Source organism: Engystomops pustulosus, chromosome 7 (genome assembly GCF_040894005.1).
Source record: "Engystomops pustulosus chromosome 7, aEngPut4.maternal, whole genome shotgun sequence".
Lineage (NCBI taxonomy): Eukaryota > Metazoa > Chordata > Amphibia > Anura > Leptodactylidae > Engystomops > Engystomops pustulosus.
In genome coordinates this window covers 61929029-61952916 of record NC_092417.1, presented here as the reverse complement: position 1 = coordinate 61952916, position 23888 = coordinate 61929029, and the positions used below count along the sequence as shown (strand labels likewise).

At 41.5% G+C, this 23888-nt stretch overlaps 1 protein-coding gene across 7 annotated transcripts in view; it reads left to right on the top strand.

The window, feature by feature from the left end:
* The window catches only part of EVL (Enah/Vasp-like), a 104293-nt gene extending 84266 nt beyond the window's left edge, over positions 1-20027 (top strand). For 4 of the 7 annotated variants that reach the window (XM_072116166.1, XM_072116163.1, XM_072116164.1 and 1 more), the window contains exons 6-15: positions 2564-3442; positions 6096-6340; positions 6505-6626; positions 7456-7516; positions 7675-7735; positions 11448-11514; positions 11604-11666; positions 16428-16494; positions 17057-17114; positions 19413-20027. In XM_072116166.1, the coding sequence (XP_071972267.1) occupies positions 2564-3442; positions 6096-6340; positions 6505-6626; positions 7456-7516; positions 7675-7735; positions 11448-11514; positions 11604-11666; positions 16428-16494; positions 17057-17114; positions 19413-19450 (1661 nt within the window). In that variant the 3' untranslated portion in view covers positions 19451-20027. The remainder of the gene's footprint in view (positions 1-2563; positions 3443-6095; positions 6341-6504; positions 6627-7455; positions 7517-7674; positions 7736-11447; positions 11515-11603; positions 11667-16427; positions 16495-17056; positions 17115-19412) is intronic. The other 3 variants (XM_072116168.1, XM_072116167.1, XM_072116169.1) reach the window with 3 other exon arrangements.
* The last annotated feature ends 3861 nt before the right edge of the window (positions 20028-23888 follow it).

Sequence of the window (23888 nt, the reverse complement as noted above, 5' to 3'; positions counted from 1 at the left end):
TGCCCATGCATTTACGCAGAATACTGGCGCAGATTGCTTCGTAAATGTGGTCCACTGTGTGCTCAAATCCAGCCATACAAATTAGTCTTCCTTTTATAATACTGATGGACAATGACCCAAAACAGAAAGCCAAATCATCCCAGGAGTCTAATAAAGAAGAGGAATATTCTTGAATGGCCAAGTCAGTTACCTAATCTTAACTGAACTGAGCTGCATTTCACTTGTTAAAAACTAAACTGCAGACAGAAAGGCCAAAAACAGCGAATGAAAACCTCTGCAGTAAAGACCCGGCAGAGCATTATAAAGGAGGAAACACAGGGGAACACTTACCATAAGGGTACATTCACATGGCGGTATGCCTGCAGGGCGGGCATACTGCCATGCGCTGGAGAGGAGGAGGAGGTGACCCCTCCATAGCACGGTCACACACACGGGAAGATAGAGCACCATTGGCATCTATGGGGACGGCCGTGTGAATGCACCCTAAGTCTGGAAACGTGTCTCTAGTTTTTTTGGGCTTGCCTGGTATATTGGTTTAAAAAATGAGCCATGCAAGTCTGTTGGTTTTTTGAGGCTTTTGTCTGAAAAGTTCCACAAAAGTCTCAAATGTTTAAGAAACCCCTTGTCTATGCCAGCTCTGAACTGGAAGTATTTGTGCAGGAAATTTCGACCTTTCACTGCGATTGTGCAAAAATGTTAGACTATTTTTTTTTAGATGTCCACATCTGGAAACTTATGATAAATCAAGCGCTTCACTGAAAAAAAAAACCCAAAAAGGACAGAAAAAAACTAAAACAGTTTGATAAATGTTCCCACAGAATCTGATGATGTCCTTGAGTTCAAGACTTCAGGCAGTCATTGCCAACACAGGATTTTAAACATTTCATGTACAATGATTTCATTTGTCCAATCACTTTTGAGCCCCTATAATGAAGGAATTGTGTTTAAAAATGATTTAGTTTAGTTTTTGTGTTAATGTACAGAACCAAACTGAGAAAATCTGCCTCGATCCGCCTGGCTCTTGTAAATGTGACATGGAAGTAGAAATACCGTATCTAAATTGTTAGTTTCTGGGCAGAGTAAGGCTTTAACTGGCTCCAATGATGTATAGGATCTTGTATGCTTCTATATGATCCTGGGTTTGTAAACTTTGATGTAAGTCCTTCCAGTGCTTTTGCCTATGTATAGTTAACCCTTTCAGTGTTAACATGTAACTGAGACTGTTGAGGTGCGTGCTGTAGTTTGCACGAGTGTGACTTTTATGCATTAATCCTTAAGTGTCCTTATTTGAGATGTTTGAGGGTGATATCATAAAACACTACCTGGTATTATGAATTATGAATTTGAGCTAGTATTGGTCTTCCATAAAAATCTGCTAAAATATAAGGAGGTTTCTGGAAAATGGCATTTTGGGTGTCTTCACCACATTTCACTCCAGAGACTGCATACATTATTATAGAATATCTGTGCAATGTTATTGGTTTCCTGCCTATTAAAAGGGATTATACAAATACTTAAAAAAAGGAAAGGATTCAATCAAACTGAAGATATTCGTATAATATTGTATAGAACTTGTATGGTGATATCTGGTGACAGATCCCCACAGGAATGTGTTTTAATTTTTTATATTAATAGAAGGAATTTCCTTCCAACAGAAATATAAGCCTTTTCTGTATCATTTTGGAGAACATTGGTGAGGTCACTCCTGGAGAACCGTAATAGTCACTGTAGGTTGCTAATATTTGGTGGCAGCAGGGTGCGTGACTGGTTTAGCATGGTCCTAATGCTGCTTTCCTAATATCATAACAGTTACCAGCCACTAGAAGGCGCTAACTGCATTCAGATGAATACAGCCATTCCCTGTGCATGTAGCTCCCTCTATTGGTGTCTTATAGTAAGCAAACTTATATCATTATAAATTATAGCTATTAATGCCGGATGATGACTATTAACTTCAGTGGACTCTGCTGCGGATTGCTAAATATTTTGCATAATATGTATGGATTAGTAGACATGGTCAATAAAAATGTAAGCTAAATCTATTGGGAAGAAAGATGCATTTAAAATCACATGAGCTTAAGGTAGATATCACTATAAACATGACCCAATAAATGTTATGCTGAGATTAGGATAAGTAGTTACTAGACCCAAGTGATTCTGATTAGAATCAAGCATTCTACCTGAGCGGCATTGAGAGATGGTCTTTAGGTCACGGTCACCCTAGAAAAGGAATTATAACAGCTTAAATTGCTGTACTTGGCTCTCTCAGGGTATTACTCAAACCAATGTCTTCTATTAATGGATACGAAAATATGTTATTTTTGTTGAAAGTATTAAATTCCTTTAAATATTTGCTGCATCTTTTATACTCCTTACATATGTGAACCCCCTCATTGTTTCTTTTGTTATTTGACTTGTAACCATGAAAGTCTGTGCATGCCTCCATTTTTTTCTGTTTTCATCTGTCTCTCATGCTCCCAGCTTTCCTGATCGCACTTGCCTGATTTGTTACCCTTGATAATTGCCCATTTTGCTCTGTTCATTTTATTTTTTCTTCTTTTAGTTTCCACCCTTCAGATAAACGTATCTTCCTCCCCTACCCACTGCCAGTCTCCTCCACCTGACTACAATAACTACAGAACATCTCCATCCACTGGCGCTATCCCACCACCATCTTACGCTAGAGCTATCTCTTCAGCATCTCCTGTCCCCGAACCCAGTAATATATCCTCTCAAAAGTCCTCTAACAGAACCAGCGATTCCCCAGAGTTGCCGTCTAACAGTCAATCTGGATTTGAGTCTTCCGCTTCCCAAGCTTCTGCCTTTTCTCCAATCTGGCCAAGCAATGGGACACTATCCCGAAGCGTCAAGCAAATATCCCTTTCCCCACCACCACCCAGTTCGCATTCTCCATTAACTCTTCATCAGTCTGTAAAGCATCCCTCTGTGTCCTTTTCGTCCCGCTCTTCTTCTCCTAGTGTGGCTTCACCAGTGCTTCACCAGAATGTGTCTCCAACACTCCTTATTCCAGCAACTCTTCCTGTGATTCCTGCCCAGACTCTCAGGAGTAGAGGATGTCCTGACAAAATGGTCCAAAATACAAACGTATCTCATCAGATAGGGCCAGATGACCAAGCAGATGAGCCACACTCAACTCCGATTCCTTTAGGTTCTCAGAAATCCCAAGTTAAAAGCTCTGACCGTTCCTTTCTGTCTTGCCTAGAAACTGTACCCCTTCCTCAGTTGCCAGTAATTGCTAGTCCTGCTGGGACCCTGACTCATGCTTCTGCTCAACCTTTCCATACCTCCTGTCTACCTTCTCAACCATCTTACCAGTCCACATCACATTTTGTTTCATTACCTCCCCCTTATGCTGCTGTATCTGAGCTGAATTTGTCTAAGAGGACTACACATTATAAGACATCCGCCATTTCCCAGTTAAGTAAGTACAAGATGCTCAATAAGCTGAAAATGTCATGGGATTTTTGTTGACATCCAGCTACAGACCACAAAAAAATGCACTTTTTTCTAAATCTTCGAATTAAAGGGAAGCTCCGTAGTTGAGGAAATCTGCCTGGAAGAGCTTGTGCCTTTGCTTATACTGAGCTTTAGGAATATTTTATTATACTCCATTCACATCCAAAACTGAAATTAAAATTGGCTAATATGGGCACAGAAAGCTGCAGCCAACCGAAAAACAGATGCTGAGGAGCACGGAGCTTGGGGTACTCAATGTGACCTAGTTCTGGATGCTCAATTCTTGCAAAGACAGAGAGGGGGTAGACAGGTCCCTCTTTGGTTATATAAATCAGGGAGTAACTGTTTGAGGATCTCAGTGTTTTGCACCTACCTTGGATGTGATTGAAGTATGACATGAGTCAAGAGATGAACACTAACATGAACACTTTTATGGCTAACATCATGGAAAATATAGTAGAAGTCTAGGTACGGGGTTATACAAAGTAAATACAAAGTATTATAGGTAGGAACATGAATTTATTTTAGCTGTCCCAGTCAGCAGTTTGGAGAGGGGGCTCAATAACGTTTCAAAGTTTTAAATTTAATAAATGTAATACATTTTTCAATAGTGTTTTCTCTCCATTTTGCATTTGTATGCTTTACCTTCCACCTTCCACAATGGCTTCTTTGAGGAGGGGTAACAACATGCACCGCTAGGTAAATGGGCATTAGGAGGTAGAGGAACAGTAACACAAAGCCAGAACTAAATAGGTGAAGATCATCTATAGTACAAACAATCATTGTGAAGGGTCAGGCTAGAGACAAAGGTCACAGAGATTTATGCACCTTCCAGCAACTTTATTCTTTCTTCTTATATACAGTATATGGTAATTTGTATTATGTCTTTTTATTTATTATTCTTAATGCTTTGCAACATTTATCAAGGCTTCTATACTTATAATTTTGGCACTTTTGCAACTTGTCCAACTGAGCAGGCATGGTCTGCTGGGAAATGGGCGTAGCCTGTGGGAAATCATCTGTGCACCAAAAATTGTGGCGCACAGTTTATACCAACTAAAACTAGGTCTAAAGTAGGAAGCAACAGTCTTATGCTGCACCCGAATTCATCATCACAATGATAAATCTGGCGCAGTTTGCCTCATATGCAGGTTGAACCAGATAATCCAATAGTTGCGCACCTCTTAGTAAATCTGGTCTGCGCTAAGGATGTGATAGAGTTGCACCTTTTTTTCGGTGCACTTTGCTTCATGTTGTTGCGACACAGTTGTGTAGAATTGCAGTACGAAATGTGGCGCACACTAGAAACACGTGCAAGTTCCAAAGACACTTTTGAAGTGCAAACGTACATTAAAAACTGGTGCATACACGATAATTTATCTGGGCCAAAGTGTTTTCCAGCTAGAGACTGGCGGAACCTGAGACACTTTGTTAAATTCCCCCCATTGGGTCCTATTACAGTTTCCATTTTTACTCCAAGGACAGTGATATACAGCTGTCAAAAACACAGTTAACCTGCTGGAACCCATCCATTTTAAAGTGGTCTTATTATACCTGTCATATTAAGAATGGACAACATGATGGGTGGACATAATATTTAACACATTGTTTTCTCACATTCACTAAAGTGGCTTTTTGGTTTTGCTAATTAAGATTATTAAAGAAGTTGTCCAGAAACAGCTCTATCATTTCATTGACTCTATTATAATACAGCAAATTGGCTCTGCTAAAGTAAATGAGATTTATTCGCAATACCACAAACCACCTGTATACACACATGGCGCTGTTTTTATAAGTAAATGTTCTATCATTTTGAACAACCCGTATTTGATTTAATAGGTGTAATATTTTTCCCTACAGAAATTCTTAATGACAGCAGAGAAAACCACTTATTGGTCAACTCCTTTATTAAAATGTTTTTGTTCTTCTGGCTTATTTAGAAAATTATACTGCTTGTGTTATACAGACCATGTCATGGCTGCAAATCCAGTCCATGGGTCTAATGACTCAACATCACAGTATCATTAGGAGCTAAAATGAAAATAATGAGAGCCATACAATTGAGGTTATGGAAACTATGGTTGGGACTATGTTTGGGATTGTGTTACATTCTGTATAGCAAAGACACTTTACAGCCACATGAAAAGTCCCTTAAATTGTGTCTTCTTTGAGAGTGCACGTAATCTTATGAATGGATGGACGCAATAATTTCTGCACTCGGTTTTGTTATACACACAGCTAATCACAATTTCCAGGTATTTTTGAGATGAGTTTAGCTTGTACAAATGATGTAAAAAACTAGAATACAGTGAAACGATAATAATATCAATTTGTTCCCCTACTTGCTAGTTTTCAGGGAAGTAACAGGTTTTTTTTTCTACTGTGCACAGAGGAAATACATTTTTAGTAACATTTAGCACTAAGTCTTGTGCAGAATAGATGAAACCGATGAGAAGGAAGAATAGTACTAGTCCTACCATTGTTTACCACTGACTGTTTCATAGTACTCTGCTGCCATTATGAAGAAGCACAGGCTGGGTAGTAGATACATACTGTCCTCATCTGCTTACCTTCTATTATATTCAAATTCCTAATAGAAGATCTTATTTTATTTTAAGGTCCCATGGTCCCTACTGGCCATCCCTCTTCTACATCTATGGTAGCTTCTGTTGGGGTAGCACCTGCTTCATCCAGTGGACCTCCACCTCCGCCACCACCTGGTCCTCCACCGCCATCCGGAGGGACCCCACCACCTGCCCCTCCTCTTCCGGCTGGGGGAAGCCAAGGGGTGGTATATGATGATAGCCCAGCGTCCGGGCTGGCAGCAGCTCTGGCCGGTGCCAAACTGAGAAAAGTACAACGGGTAAGACTCCTTAATATATCATGTAACAATTGTAATCGTGACACATGTAGAAATACCTGTATGACCCTATTATACCAAAAAATGGAAATTACATAAGTAAGTGCAGTGAGGCTCATCAACAAATTATACTTTATTCACATTTTATAAATATTTTCTATTTGAAGCCAGAAGACGTTTCAGGAAGTTCTAGTCCTTGCGGAGCTTCCAAAACCGATGCCAATCGAACAAGCAGCGGAGGAGGAGGGGGAGGATTAATGGAGGAAATGAATAAACTTCTGGCAAAAAGGTGCAAATTATTTCTCAGTGAATTAATTTTGTGTTGTTTATAGCTGCACTGTACCAAGTTATAAGTGTAGTTTTAATTTAGTGCATAAATGATATTTTGTGCTATAGGATATCATAGTTATATTTGTTACTCTGTGGAAGGTATTATGGTAGTAATATTGTTTTTCATTGAGGGACTTATAATAGTGGTCATATGTACAATTATTATTTTTTCATTTATTTATAGAGCACATGAAAGCCAATAAGAAAATGATGATAGTAGTTTGTTATCCGTGGCCTCCTTCCTTCTAAAATCAACGTTTGAAATTATGCTAATGAGCCCGAGTTTCTCTGGTAGTGTTTGCAGAGCCCCTCAATGATGTCTTTGACCGGTTGTTACATTGATCAGAGCAGGTCTTCCCTCCCCCTGCACATCCTGCTTCTGCTTGATTACACAGGCAGGGGGAGGTCAAGGTCTGCTCATTTTAACAACCAGTTAAAAGACATCACTGGGGGGGGGGGGGCTCTGGAAACACCCACCAGAGCCCCTCCGACTCATTAACATAATTTTAAAAGTTGATTTTAGAAGGAAGGAGGCCATGGATAACACAGATTTAGATTACCAAAGTCAAAGTGCCTGGATCTATGAGTAAGTGTCCCTGGTTTATCATGATAGATTTTGATGGCAGATTTCCTTTAATGATACTATTTCATTTAGTTGTAGTCATGTTCATAGGGACAGTATTATAGTTATATTCCCGTACATAGAAGAGCCAGATTTTATATTAGCTATACATTCATTTTACAATGTTGATTATTATAATTGCTGATATTATAATCATTTGTTGCAGAAGAAAAGCAGCCTCACAGACCGAAAAACCTGGGGACAAAAAAGAAGATGAATGCCAAAATGTGAGTGACTATTAATCTTCATGCCTTTCAATTGGCCAGGCTGTCAGTATGCGATGCCAGCTCATAGTATTCTAGGCTACGGTCAAACTACCTAAAAAGGTTGTTTCTAATGTCATAATGTCATATTTAATATTATGTGTATACTCTTGTATGTTTAGGAAGATGCCAGTCTTTCATCTTCTCCCAACACTCGGGGTCCCACTCCTCAGAACTCTGCAGGTAATGTCAAACCCCTTGTGTATGTTTGTATATTTGTAGAAATTTATTGAATATATACTCACCGGCCACTTTATTAGGTACACATATCCAACTGCTCGTTAACACTTAATTTCTAATCAGCCAATCACATGGCGGCAACTCAGTGCATTTAGGCATGTAGACATGGTCAAGACAATCTCCTGCAGTTCAAACCGAGCATCAGTATGGGGAAGAAAGGTGATTTGAGTGCCTTTGAACGTGGCATGGTTGTTGGTGCCGGAAGGGCTGGTCTGATTATTTCAGAAACTGCTGATCTACTGGGATTTTCACACACAACCATCTCTAGGGTTTACAGAGAATGGTCCGAAAAAGAAAAAACATCCAGTGAGCGGCAGTTCTGTGGGCGGAAATGCCTTGTTGATGCCAGAGGTCAGAGGAGAATGGGCAGGCTGGTTCGAGCTGATACAAAGGCAACAGTGACTCAAATCGCCACCCGTTACAACCAATGTAGGCAGAAGAGCATCTCTGAACTTTGAGGCAGATGGGCTACAGCAGCAGAAGACCACACCGGGTGCCACTCCTTTCAGCTAAGAACAGGAAACTGAGGCTACAATTTGCACAAGCTCATCGAAATTGGACGGTAGAAGATTGGAAAAACGTTGCCTGGTCTGATGAGTCTCGATTTCTGCTGCTAAATTCGGATGGTAGGGTCAGAATTTGGCATCAACAACATCAAAGCATGGATCCATCCTGCCTTGTATCAACGGTTCAGGCTGGTGGTGGTGGTGTCATGGTGTGGGGAATATTTTCTTGGCACTCTTTGGGCCCATTGGTACCAATTGAGCATCGTTGCAACGCCGCAGCCTACCTGAGTATTGTTGCTGACCATGTCCATCCCTTTATGACCACAATGTACCTAACATCTGATGGCTACTTTCAGCAGGATAATGCGCCATGTCATAAAGCTGGAATCATCTCAGACTGGTTTCTTGAACATGACAATGAGGTCACTGTACTCAAATGGCCTCCACAGTCACCAGATCTCAATCCAATAGAGAATCTTTGGGATGTGGTGGAACGGGAGATTCGCATCATGGATGTGCAGCCAAAAAATCTGCGGCAACTGTGTGATGCCATCATGTCAATATGGACCAAAATCTCTGAGGAATGCTTCCAGCACCTTGTTGAATCTATGCCACGAAGAATTGAGGCAGTTCTGAAGGCAAAAGGGGGTCCAACCCGTTACTAGCATGGTGTACCTAATAAAGTGGCCGGTGAGTGTATATCCACCCTATAAGCGATGTCTGAGATTAGAAGCAGTTTATATATTGTTTTATAAAACAACCAATTTGCTTCACTTGAATAGAGCCAAGCTACACAGTATTGTAAGTATAGACACTAAAACGCACCAGCCGCAGATTCTAGAATGAATGGATTACACTGGATAAGGATTCTGTTGCTACAATAAACAAAAAAATTTGTAGACACCTGCGCTGACTGGAGGGATGTTTCGAAAGCGTTGGCTTTCTTCCTCAGACTTTCCTTTCTGTCCCTGAGGAGGAAAGCCAACGCTTTCGAAACACGTAGGAATAGCTGGAACTGTTTTTGGACCTTACCAGTCCTGGTATTCAAATGACGTCACTCGAATCAGCCGAGGTGCGTCATACAGGGAGTTTTTTTGCCACTGGCTGGGGCACCCCCCTGTTAGCTACAGCAACAAACTTCTACCAAAAAGAGCTTGACTATCTAAAGGGGGGGGGGGGGGGATGGTAATCCAGCAAAGGCATCGTAAAAGAAAGACACCAGGGACCGTTTCTCCACTATAGGAAGAGCAACTGGGATCATATCATCATCCGAACATTCACTTTGTTCATATCCTGCTTTTGAACTGCAAACACCTTTCTACACCTTTACATCATATGGGCTCAGGTGTTGTAGGTAATACCATCATATAGACATATATACTCCCAGTGGCACACTATATACAAACGTACAGGTTACGTTACAGGTACATCCAATACCCACTTTGCAATCCTTTAACACGAACTTGTATCTTTTTATACTTATGGGTGGTAGAATGTCAATTATTGGATAATTATACATCCCTCCAGTCAGCGCAGGTGTCTACAAAATGTTTTGGTCATTTCATTTCTGTATAGTGAGCCCCATTATTACTATACTGGTACTGGGGCAGGTATACCTAGTTTTCTTCACCTGGGGCAGACGTTTCAATAAATACAAATCCACTGTATTCATTCACATTGGGGAATGTCTGTGATCAATATTGTTCTCATACTGTTGCCACAATATTATTAATGTCTAATGTTTAATAGCGTCATAAATCATTATTGTTTTACCGGTGGTCCGGAACTGTGGTTATAAATAGTAAGTGATGATGGCCATGCAGGAAACATTGTGCAAGTTCATTGCTGATCATTTTCTTCTGTGTATTGTCAGTGGTATGACCTCAGTTCTAACACAGAGCTCAAATTCATTACAATCTGACTAAATTGAAAATGTTTATATTTTTGCTGCATTCTGCCACCATTAGAAGGCGCTTAAAGGGAACCTGTAGTGACAGGTTATGAAAGAGCTCTATGAACTAACTGACACCCTTCTTTTAGCTATAAATTGTTTCCCTTACATCCCCATATATCAACTTTATATTACCGTATATACTCGTGTATAAGCCGAGATTTTCAGCATAAAAAATGTGCTGAAAAACCTTGCCTCGGCTTATACACGAGTCAGTGATAAAAATAAATACATTAATACTCACCCTCCGGTGTCCCCGATGTTCCTCGCGGCTCCAGGCGGCTCCCGATCCCTGTCGCGGCTCCCGGCGGCTTCTTCACTCTTCACTGGCCGGGAGATCGCGCTGGCCGTCGCACACTGTGATGCGACGCTGTCGCCGCGGATGACGTCATCAGCGGCGACAGCGCGGCATCACAGTGTGCGACGGCCAGCGCGATCTCCCGGCCAGAGAAGAGTGAAGAAGCCACCGGGAGCCGCGATGGGGATCGGAAGCCGCGACGAACATCGGGACAACGGAGGGTGAGTATTAAGTTTATTTCTTTATCTCGACTCGGCTTATACTCGAGTCAATAGGTTTTCCCAGTTTTCGGTGGTAAAATTAGGGGTCTCGGCTTATACTCGGGTCGGCTTATACTCGAGTATATACGGTATATTACCTGATATCAGAGGGGACATGTCCTTCTTGGCTGGCCCCTCTCATCTGCTCCTCCTCATGCCTTATGCCTTTTTACTATTAAGAGGTTCATACTCTTTAAATTTGCAAATTGTCCTCCATATATGTATCTGATCACATGAAATCACAGCATGGCCCCCTACTCCTCCTCATCATCCATGAAGGCATGCTGTGATTTCATGTGATTGGATACATACATAGGGTACATTTTGCACATGTAAAGACTATAGGACCTTAGATAACATCACCCTGGTCACATGACATGAATGTACCACAAGGCACTGTGTAAAAAGATTGACACAATATTTCCTATAAGTAAATAGAGATATATAGGTCTGTAGTTGAATATTGGCAGATGGTCCTTAAGAACAAGGAGGCAGAGCAGTAATTCAAGAAGAGACTGAGCGGTCATTCAAAATAATGGAGAGGGGGGGTTCACTGGCAGCCCAGTATATAAAGTGAATGTATATTTCAAGACATTGTTGTATTCTTGCTTGGTTGTCTAATATTATGATCTTTTTACAGACTTGGGGAAAAAACCATGGGAGAGAAGCAATTCAGTGGAAAAGCCTGTGCCCTCATTACTGTCCAGGTTAGTGTCCAGACTGTCAGTATTCCTAATGCATGGAATAAATCTTGTAGTGCGCTCTATTCATGTGCTATCTCATTCCATTGCCATAGAACCCCACCAGTGGTGAAGAGTCCTGAAGCTAAGAGCCCAATACAATCTCAGCCACCCTCTAGGTATCAAAGCAAACTGCAGCTCTATGACTGTATCATCTTGTGCTGTGCAGACTTGTGTGTCCTTATGTTTCCATGCTACACAAGTCAGTGTAGTTGTCAGTGTTGTAGTAACATCACATTGTTCTGTGTACCCATTGCCTGAACAGTTAGGTAGCCAATTCTTAAGCATTTACCAAACTAAAACAAGCTCATGCGTATCATAAACCTACATAAAATGAATAATTTACATGTTTACATTACTTATACTGTACTGATCCTCCATTATACTCCACAGCTGCACTCACTATTCTGTTGGTGGAGTCACTGTGTACATACATGATATTTGTCACGGGTGCTCCTGCGATCCATGTCACAGATCGCGGGTACACCAGTGCTCCGCTGCCTGCCGGTCACCGTCTCCCTGCCCTCACTTACCTCTCCTGGCTCCTCTCTGTGCTCCGGCTCCCGGTGTGTAGGCCGCACTCCTCCTTGCCTGCAGTCGCACACTCTCACCACTAGAGGGTGCGCGTGCGGACTTCTCAAGCCTTAAAGGGCCAGCGTCCTCCTGATTGGCTCCTGCTAATCGGCTCGCCCTTATAATTCGGCACCTCCCTTCAATCCCTGCCAGATCTTCTCCTAGGATCTCCCATGGTTTCCATGCCAGGCTTCCCTAAGCCGTTCCTGTGGAAGAGAAAGCCCATTAGCGTTTCCAGACGCTTTCCTCTGTTTCTGTGTGTCTCCAGCGTTCCCATACGCTCCTGGTGTTCCTGTCTCCAGTGTTACCAGGGTACCTCCGTGTGCTCCTGTCATCCTGTGTCAAGTCTTCAGTTTGCCTCTGTGCTTCCTGCTGTGCCTCCCAGGGTTCCAGTCCAGCGGTGTCTGCAGTTCGTGCCAGCGTTACCAGTGTTCCTCTGTGTTGCTGCTGTCATTACAGGCTTCGACTGTTTCCTGCACATTCCTGTACCTTGGCTGCCACCGTGGGCCTCATAAGATCTCCTGCGGTGGTCCAGAGGGTCCACTGGTCCACAGACTCCTCCCTCCGGACTCTTCCCATAGAGACTTTTAGTTCTGTTGTCTGTTTGACCCGTTACAATATTACTTATTCTGTACTGATCCCGAATTACATCCTCCATTATACTCCAGAGCTGCACTCATACTACTACATATAAATAAGAGCTATATATTTCCAGAATCTATGGCACATAAAAAATACCACATTGACTAATAGTATAATGTCAATGATAACAATGTCCCACACTGTGCTCCTAAAATGTTTACTCCCCACAACACCTTGACAAGTCAAAAATGACATTGCGACCCGTCAAAAGACTACAATATATTTTATAGCCCCTAAATAGTACATATTAAATGTTATGCCCCCAATTAATTAGATTAAATATATAGCCCCTCCAATGAATTATTTTACCTGTATAGCGCCTAATACTAAACTATGTATCAAATAATTCTTTCTTTATTCTTTTTTATTATTCTTTTATATTTAGGGCTCATCTAATCAGTTAATTATTATGTAAAATCCCCTCCAATTTTTTTTTCATTTACATATACTGTAGTGGAGCTTAAATTATACATTTATATAACACTTCCCCTGTTTATTAAATGTGTTGACTGGGATTAGAAAATATATGGCTTAGGGGGCGTAAAATAACAAACAGCTCATACTCTCCTCCCTCAGAACTCCCATTAAGCAGCGGTGCCATACGTCATTGCCAGTCTCTTTCTGTATAGTTAGGTGACGATGCAGCTTGAACAGCCCTGCAACGTGGGGGGCTCCTGGCTACGTTGCTCTCAGTGTCAATAGCATCTTAAAGACACAGATGCCATTGACCGTTTCAGCTACAGGAATAGTACTTGAAGAGTTGGTTCTGGCCACATCGAGAACCATTCCAATTACTGGTAGGGACCCCTAATGGGGATAGCGGCCCCTGGCATGGGTGTCCAGGGTCCACTGGGGGGCCACTCCGAGCCTGTCGGGGATTATCCACCAGAACTGCACTAACTATTCTGATGGTGGTGCTACTATGTACATGCATTACAATATTTATCCTAATGTAAAAACTCAGCTGTGGGAGCCAGGAGATTCCAACAGCATTATAGCTAACAATTCATTCATGGCATGCAGGCATTATTGCAAAATGTGAGGATTTAAACAATAAAAGATGTTTTGCAAAATCCACAAACATTTTATATTTACACATTTTAAACAATGTGTGAACATTCATTGCTTCATTCCACTGGCTACTTCCACTGTAACAGACATTAGGTACTCATGAAATCACGAATCATCATGAATGGTGATCATGTTGTCCATAGGTGCCATATAAAAATGTAGTACCAGATAGTTTTGCGTTTCTGTGTCTACATAAACTGTTGTTTAACTTTGCTTTACTCTACTTTATTTATCCTCTACTGAGCTTGAAATTTATACTCCAGTCTCATTCAAAGCTGAATTCAAAATTTTCTTTAGTTTTCTATGATGTTGAAGGCCTTCATAGCTGACTATCTATACAGAGCATACCCTGCTGTGGTACCTGGCTCTGTAAAGCAGCAGTGAACAAATGCATTCCCTGAAATACAGTGCAGAAGGATTCGGTGACAGATTTGATGAGCAATTGTTAATACATCTCAGGAGATTACTGGAGTATCAGACTATATATACACATCTGGCCAGCAAAGGGAATATGTAGCTTTAAACTGTAAAAATCACATTCAAAAGGTGACCTACACAATAGATGGACCTTCAAAGACAAAAACATTCATGTATTTTTGTGTGAAGTGATGTATGACTATTGGCTGCCTCTCTGTACTTCATTGCATTCGCAGCTGTGGCAGGTGCTTCTATGTACTCCATTGGCCTGAGCAATCAAGGTTCCCCTTGATGAGCAACTACTGCAGATGCTCCTCTGTTTTGGATTGCATTGATCAGCTATTGCAGGTGCTACTCTGTACTCTACTCCACTGAGCAGCTTTTGCAGGACATCCTCTGTTTGTTATTGCATTGATCAGCTATTGCAGGTGTTACTCTGTATTTTATTCCACTGAGCAGCTTCTGCAGGTCTTCCACTGTAGTCAATTGCACTAAGCAGCTATTGCAGGTATCCCTCTGTACATAAATCCCTTGAGCAGCTATTACAGGTCTTCCTTTTTGCGGGTTGTCCTCTGTATTTTATTGCACTGATCAGCTATCGCAGGTACTCTTCTGTACTGAAATCTCTTGAGCAGCTATTGGATGTACTATACTGTGTTTCATTGTATTGAGCAGCTATTATATGTGTGTGTATACTTGTGAATTTATGTTTTTATAAGTGTTTCAACTTAAATGTTTCATCTTAAGTCAGCAACTGCTTCAGACAGGAAAGGACTCCCAAGACATGATCTCACTTTCCATTGTGTAGAATTCATCACTGCTTGCAATATATTTGAAACTGTAACCAAGAGCGCATGATCCATAAGTGGAGACTTAGCATCTGCTTTGAGACCTGTAAAAAGAGGCCTGGGCTAGATAATGGGGCAGATTTATTAAGGGACTGTGCATGTTCTTTTGGGGGGAAACTGCTTGCACAGGTATTTACAGGTATTTGTGTCACATGCAACCGTTTTGTGGCGTGACTACACTATTTTTGCGAGACAAATTTCTACACATAAGGGGGGTGTTCCGGTGCTCATTTGAACTGTGCGCCAGATTTATTATGCACAGTCCGGCAGAAATGTGTTGCACGCCCCATGTTAAAGGTGCACCAAAAAAAAGTGGTGCGCTTTGTCGGAGCACCAGATTCATGAAGAACGGGCACCACAAAACATGAATCTGGCGCCCGGCAAACTGCATATAGTGCAGACTGCACTGTTTTTAGTAAATGTGCCCCAATGAGTCTTGTCGTGCAAAATCTCCATAGTGAATGCAGTTTGGGATGAGAAATTCAGGAGTCCTGCCTTTCCCTCGTTAGAAAAATAGAAAATTGGAAATAGGAACTAAAGGGGAGTGTACATAAAGATGTTGTCATGGAACTATTGAACTATTTGTTTGTCTGCCAAATACCTGGCAGATTTTTGATATCGGCAGAGAAATACCAAAGTCTGGAGAACCCTAGGGACATCGTAGCCTCATACAGTTTACAGATACCGTAAGAGTAAATTTACTGCAACAGATGTAGCAAGTGACTCCACAGTTACAATGTGATAAGGAGCCCAATGTTGAATTTTCGGTCACAAACTTCCCCACCATACAGTGCCTGTGCAGTAATTGTACCAAGCGATCAAGCCTGTTAGCAGCCATTTTCAGCTTTATGGCGATATCAAAGATCTTGACTATAAAAATTAACCTACTAGAAATAGTGTCAGGATGGTGGAAGCCCATGAATGTTAGTTATTTAGGGTCACTTTTTTGTGTTACAGCTGTTAGTACTTGGACCCTGCATAAAATAATCTCCTTCTCCATTACAATATGTACAGTCAAGTGATCTTCATAATGGTCCACACTAAATCACTTGAGATCTGGTTTTGACATATAGGAATGGTTTATCCACATCTACCTGCTGCAATCTGTTCCTATTTTAGTTGCTGGATCGGGGAATGTTAGAAAACATGTTTGGATTCTACTAAAAACAATTCTACTGCTTTGGTATTGTAGATGAGCCCCTGAAGCTGAGGTGAAATATCAGAAACTATCCATAGACAGATGCGGTTCTGTTTAATTTATAGTGGACATGGCGTAGTATAATCTTAAGTAAGAAACATTATCACTTTTAACCATTTCATTTTGAGCAGGATGAAGCCTGTAAACAGCAGCAATGACGTATCAACAGACACCTTAGATTTCGACCGAATGAAGCAAGTGAGTACATTACTAGCTAAACGGTCTATCCAGATTTTCTATTTTAAGAATGTATTATAAACTTTTTTAATTCATTTTTTTATATATCTGATGGTTAGCCACTGTAGTGCCTGGTTCACACTCCCACTTATCACTTTATAGGTGATATAAACCTAGCAGCAGCACAAATCCTCCTCCTTTCCTCAAAGTTTGCTACAATGCGTAAGCAAAGGTGTTTGGATCTAGACTCATGGAGAAGTCTCCATCCTGGAGCAAACACTCCACAATTGGCTCACACATAATTGTGTTCTATTTGCCTGACTTTAAGATTAAAATTTACTTATAATTAGTATTATTAATCATGACTTGCTCTTTTACATTTCTGGACTGCCTTGCTTACATTATTATGTGTATATATTATACATATACAGTAAGAACTAAACCTGTAGTGGGCAACACCAACCTACTGGAACGTGAGCGGCTACACAAATGGATTTAGAAAAAAAAGGCTTTCCTATATGTATGGATCTTTAAGTTTTACGTAAATTTCATATATAGTTTTTATTTTACATTTCTTCTACAGGAAATTCTAGAGGAAGTTGTTAGAGAGTTACATAAAGTCAAAGAAGAGATTATTGATGGTAAGTTTGTGTTTCCTTGCTTATCCATACATTAGATGACCGCATGGTTGCAGTAAGTCCTTTTACTACTAGCTCCTGAATGGCGACAGGACCATCTTACTCACTGTCTGAAGTAAAAACTTATGCCAGCAGTACAGTACCATGGCGAGTCCATGATTTATTGACCATGTGCTTGCCCGATATCATGGAACGAGCAAACTACAGAGGATGGGACTCCAAGCACCATAAAGATAAAATAGGTGCTGCTATATATCGGAGAAGAAGAAACTCCTTGTATCATATAGCACTATGATGCACAGAGCCCAGTCCTTGTGGTCGGTTCATAAAATCCGACTAGTACATGATCCAGGTTTCATAGACTGACCACACTTGTGTGCTGCTGCCATAACTAGTAGACCCCAAATTGCAATAAGCACCAAATTTACTATTGTTTTAAAGAGAAATTTATTGATTATTTTGTTTCCTTTTGAAGCTGGGTTCCTCTTGTTTGCTCACTTTATCATATTAGTTATGGTTGGGACATGGTTGCCAGCACCTCATTCCCATTAGTTTACATTCAGGGCAGGTGACCACTGTATGGGTAGAAACTCCAGCTCACCTTTCCATGTTGTACCATGTGTCTGATGACGCATGGGCCACCTTCCTACTCTGGCATATAGAATAAACAGAATGAGATCACGGTCCAGCCAAATTCATCTTTACCAAAATAAAGATATACCGTGTCGTGAATTTGATTGGACTGTGATTTCATTCTTTTAGGTCATCACTGTAGACAATCAAAAGGACTCATTGGTGACCTTAGCCAGGGCCAGATTATAGAGAGGGATTCAGGGGTGCTTGTTCTGGGGACCCCAACAGACACGTTTGAAGGTCAGTTCACAGCAGATTGACACTTGATCCCCTTCCTACCTTAGTACCTAACACTGGTTGGCGGAACCGGTTGCCAGCGAAGTCCTAGCTAATTACTGTTATCCTGAAAGGGAACTCTCAGGGAAGGAGTGGTGTGGTGACTAGGAATAGTAGTCAGTCCCACTGCCACAGTGCCAGCAGCTAGGCTAAGACCACTATCACTGTGCCGGCTAGTCCAGCAGCTATGCTAACACCACTGCCACTGTGCCAGCCAGGCCAGCAGCTAGGCTAACACCACTGTCACTGTGCCAGCCAGGCCAGCAGCTAGGCTAACACCACTGTCACTGTGCCAGCCAGGCCAGCAGCTAGGCTAACACCACTGTCACTGTGCAAGCCAGGCCAGCAGCTAGGGTAACACCACTGCCACTGGGACAGCCAGGCCAGCAGCTAGGCTAACACCACTGTCACTGTGCAAGCCAGGCTAACACCACTGTCACTGTGTCAGCCAGGCCAGCAGCTAGGCTAACACCACTGTCACTGTGCCAGCTAGGCCAGCAGCTAGGCTAACACCACTGCCACTGTGCCAGCCAGGCCAGCAGCTAGGCTAACACCACTGTCACTGTGCCAGCCAGGCCAGCAGCTAGGCTAACACCACTGTCACTGTGCCAGCCAGGCCAGCAGCTAGGCTAACACCACTGTCACTGTGCAAGCCAGGCCAGCAGCTAGGGTAACACCACTGCCACTGGGACAGCCAGGCCAGCAGCTAGGCTAACACCACTGTCACTGTGCAAGCCAGGCTAACACCACTGTCACTGTGCCAGCCAGGCCAGCAGCTAGGCTAACACCACTGTCACTGTGCCAGCTAGGCCAGCAGCTAGGGTAACACCACTGCCACTGGGACAGCCAGGCCAGCAGCTAGGCTAATATGCAAGTAGAAGAACGTTTAGAATATTAATGAAAATGTAGAATAGTAATGTGTACCACTGTCCGGCAACATTTAGTGGGGCCCCCACCAGATTTTGCACTCAATGGACCTAGTGTAATGTCACTTCTAGTGTCGTTTAGAATGCGCTCACCTGGAGGATGTAAACAGAAGTGAAAAATCAACTGGCACTAGAAATGGTGGAGCAGGGAGCGCGAGTAACCCCTCTGTGATGAAGAGTAAACATCAAAAAGTTTCTGAGAACCACTTTGAAGGCAGGATTTCTTGTTCCCCATCAGCAGTACTAGTACTATTTAATATTGGCTACCCCTGAGTCTCTATTTATTTATCCAGTTATTTCGATAATCGACTTACGGTTTTAGGTTTCTCATGTAGTTTTTGAATCCAAATGTGGAAATCCACGCTCAGTCACTTTTGTGTTGCTGGAGCCAAGATAAGCAGGCTCTCTGCTGAGCTTGGCCTCTCCATACACAATACTAATCACTAATCTTTGTGTTTTCTTACAGCTATCAGGCAGGAACTGAGCAGAATTAGTACAACATAATAATGGAATAAGTCATCAGGTTCGGGAATGTACAGTGGAGTCCAAGCAGGGCTGATGATTTGCGTGTTGAGATGGTCACTGAATAAAGGGGACTACACCTGCACTCTGTTCCTATCCCCGTAGCAGACACACTTTGAAGCTTGCAGCCTTGGATTTTGCTTTAAGTCTTACCATGAAAGAAAAAAATTATTCAAACATTTTACATTTCTGGATTTATTTTTAGACTTCATCTGACTTTGCACACCAAGATTTGTCAGCCTTTTTTGTATGATATATTTGCTTATTTAAATGTATTATTTTTCATTTAGTAGTAGTTATAAAAAAAAAAGAGAAATGTGAGCTATTTGCTTTATTAGGATGACTTCAGAGTAATTTAACTGGTAGTCTGCAGTGTTAGGACCCCTTCTTGCCAATGGAATTTTATTGCAGAATCACAAAAGAACCAGACACTTTACAACAATCGTATGGTGACAAAATAAAAAAAAAAATAAATCCACTTCATCACAATATTACAATGGTACATCAGTGCACCACAGTAGCTGTATTCATATTGGTAATAAATTGTTTATTGTCCAGACTGCTGATTTCACTAGTTTGTTATTTTACTGTAAAACCTATTGAAAATGCAGGAAAAAACATATTTGATTGTAAAAAAAAAAAAAATGGTAGAAACTGCCGTTTTTGCTATGTTTAGATCATCTGTTTTTGCTGGGGGAGGGGGAGTTTGCAGCTGCAGCAGCCTGTGTCTGCATCCTCATCACTCATGCAGCTCCCCGTGAGTTTTGAGAAGGCAAAGGAGGGAGGGGGATGGTGGGGAGGAATGCACGAGGAGACCGAGGCACAAATCTACCAACAAGCAAGGAATTGAGCCAATAAGTGTCTGAGTGATGGTGATACTTTCCAATCGCCACTGATTGGCCATTGGAAATGGTGATTTGGGACACAAAACCAACCAAAGGTCTTTATGGACGGATGATTTAGTGTCCCAAATCACCTAGCAAGTGTGTGTACTATTAAAATAAAAAAGCAGTATGCTTACCTCTTTCCCATGTCTGCGTAGTCATACAGTTAACCCAGTGTACTACACCCCACCAAACGGCTTTTCCAGATTTATTGGACTTTGGTCTCGATGTTGTTTTGTTTGGGAGTCAAGGAACTTTTAGGTACCAAAGCCCGACCTGAGGTTTTCAACAGTAGTAGTACCAGATATATTTTAAAACGTGAAGCAAGTGTACATGAGTTTGCTTATAGCACACACATGCCAACTTTGCAGGGGCACCCAGTAAATAGAAGACCCTTGGGTGGGTAAATCTCACATCTGCTGAGCTCTTGCTTATTTTATGCATGGCAGGTGAATGTTATGTTCTGGGCACAAGAAAACAGTCATGACATGGTTTCACAACCTAATGTGCATGGATAAGACAAAAAGGGCATCTTCATACCTAGAAATTTTATACAGCATAACGTCATCCAGAAAGCCAAGTACGGTAATATATTTGGCAAGTATGATATGGTCTTGCTACCATCAGAATTCAAGCTGAGCTTTAAAGTAATTCCCAGGTGAGGACATAAATCTACAGTGCCTTGTGAAAGTATTTAGCCCCCTTGAACTTTTCTACCTTTGCCTCATTTCAGGCTTCAAACATAAAGATATAAAATTGTAATTTTTTTTGGTTAAGAATCAACAAGAAGTGGAACACATTTGTGAAGTGGAACAAAATTTATTGGATATTTTAAACATTTGTAAAAAAAATAATAAACTAAAAAGTGTGGCATGCAATATTATTCGGACCTCCAAAACCAATACTTTGTAGCAATGTTTTTTGCTGCAAGTCACTTAAGGTATCAGGTCTCTATCAGTTTTGTACATTGAGAGCGAAATTCTTGCACATTCTTTCTTGGAAAACAGCTGGAGCTCAGTGATGTTGGATGAAGCGTTTGAACAGCAGTTTTAACAGATTCTCAATTGGATTCAGGTCTGGACTGCGACTTGGCCATTCTAACACCTGGATATGTTTATTTGTGAAACTTCCATTGTAGATTTTTCTTTATGTTTGGGATCATTTTCTTGTTGGAAGATAAATCTCTGTCCCAGTTTCAGGTCCTTTGCAGACTCCAACAGGTTTCCTTCCAGAATGGTCCTGTATTTGGCTCCATCCATCTTCCCATCAATTTTAACCATCCTCCCGGTCACTGCTGAAGAAAAGCCCAAACCATGATGCTGGCCCCACCACGTGTGACAGTGAGGATGGTGCCACCACCATGTGACAGTGGGGATGGTTTGTTCAGGGTAATGTCCTGTGTTGCTTTAACGCCAAACTAAAAGTTGGATTTTGGTTTCATCTGACCAGAGAACCTTCTTCCACATGTTTGGTATCTCCCAGTTGTCTTTAACCCCTTAACGCTCTGCGCCGTAGCTCTACGGCGCAGAGGTATAAGGAGTGTATGAAGAGGGCTCACGGGCTGAGTCCTCTTCATACAAAGGTGGGGGTTTTTGCAAAATGCCTAAAACCCCCACCGCTAATAACCGCGGTCGGTGCTAGCACCGATCGCGGCTATTAACCCCCCCGTTGCCGCCGGCGGCATTTAGAAGACGGCGGCGCGCGGGCGCCGCCATCTTTTTTTCGATCGCCACGCCCCCGAACGTCATCGGGGGGCGGCGATCGGTTGCCATGGTAGCCTCGTGTCTTCTTTTGACACGAGGCTATCTGGCAGCTGCAGATTCGTTACAATGAGCCAGTGGCTCATTGTAATGAATGTGCTGCAAAAATGCCATATATTGCAATACAGAAGTATTGCAGTATATGGTAGCAGCGATCTGACCATCTAGGGTTAATGTACCCTAGATCGTCTAAAAGATAGTGAAAAAAAAAAGAAAAAAAAAAGTTTAAAAAATAAAAAAAATTAATAAAATATTAAAAGTTCAAATCACCCCCTTTCCCTAGAACGGATATAAAACATAATAAACAGTAAAAATCACAAACATATTAGGTATCGCCGCGTCCCAAAATGCCCGATCAAAATATAAAAACGGTTACAGGCGGCGGTGACCTCCGAGGCGGCAAATGGTGCCCAAATGTCCGAAATGCGACTTTTACACCTTTTTACATAACATAAAAAATGAAATAAAAAATGATCAAAATGTTGCACAGACCTCAAAATGGTAGCAATGAAAACGTCGCCTAATTTTGCAAAAAATGACCCCTCACACATCTCCGTGCGCAAAAGTATGAAAAAGTTATTAGCATCAGAAGATGGCAAAAAAAATTTTTTTCTTTTTTGTACATATTCGTTTAATTTTTGAAAATGTATTAAAACACAATAAAACCTATATAAATTTGGTATCACCGCGATCGCACCGAACCAAAGAATAAAGTAGGCGTGTTATTTGGAGCGAAGAGTGAAAGTCGTAAAAACTGAGCCCACAAGAACGTGACGCACGTGCGTTTTTTTTTCAATTTTTCCACATTTGGAATTTTTTTTCAGCTTCGCAGTACACGGCATGTTAAAATAAATAACATTACGGGAAAGTAAAATTTGTTACACACAAAATAAGCCCTCACACAGGTCTGTACACAGAAAAATGAAAAAGTTATGGATTTTTGAAGTTGGAGAGCGAGAAATGAGCCGAAAAACCCTCCGTCCTTAAGGGGTTAAACAAGACTTTTAATGGATATCTTTGAGAAATGGCTTACTTCTTGCCACTCTTCCATAAAAGCCAGGCTTGTGCAATGTATGACTGATTGTTGCCCTATGGAGAGACTCTCCCCCCTCAGATGTAGATCTCTGTAGTTTGCAGAGGGATCATGGGCCTCTTGGTTACATCTATGATCAGTCTTATTATTACTTGAGATAAAAGTTTAGAGGGACGGCTGGGTCTTGGTAGGTTTGCAGTGGTCTGATACTCCTTCCATTTCAATATGATGGCTTGCACAGTGCTTCTTGGGATGTTTAAAGTATGTGAAATCTTTTTATATCCAAATCTGGCTTTAAACTTCTACACAACAGTATGACGGACCTGTCTGATGTGTTCCTTGGTCTTCATGACGCAGAACCCCGAGACTATCGCAGAGAATGTATATTTATACGGAGACTTGATTACACACAGGTGGATTATAATTATCATCAGTCATTTAGGATGACATTGGATCATTCAGAGACTGAACTTCTGGAGTGAGTTTGCTAAAGGGGCCGAATAATTTTGCACGCCCCACTTTTCAGTTTATTATTTTTTACAAAAGTTTAAAATATCCAATAAATCTCATTCCTTTTCACAATTGTGTCCCACTTGTTGATTCTTCACCCAAAAATTACAATTTTATATCTTTGTTTGAAGCCTGAAATGTGGCAAAAGAAAGAAAAGTTCAAGGGGGCTAAATATTCAAAGCAATGTACAATATTACTTATTACAATGTACATAAAATGATAAAATGTAGTA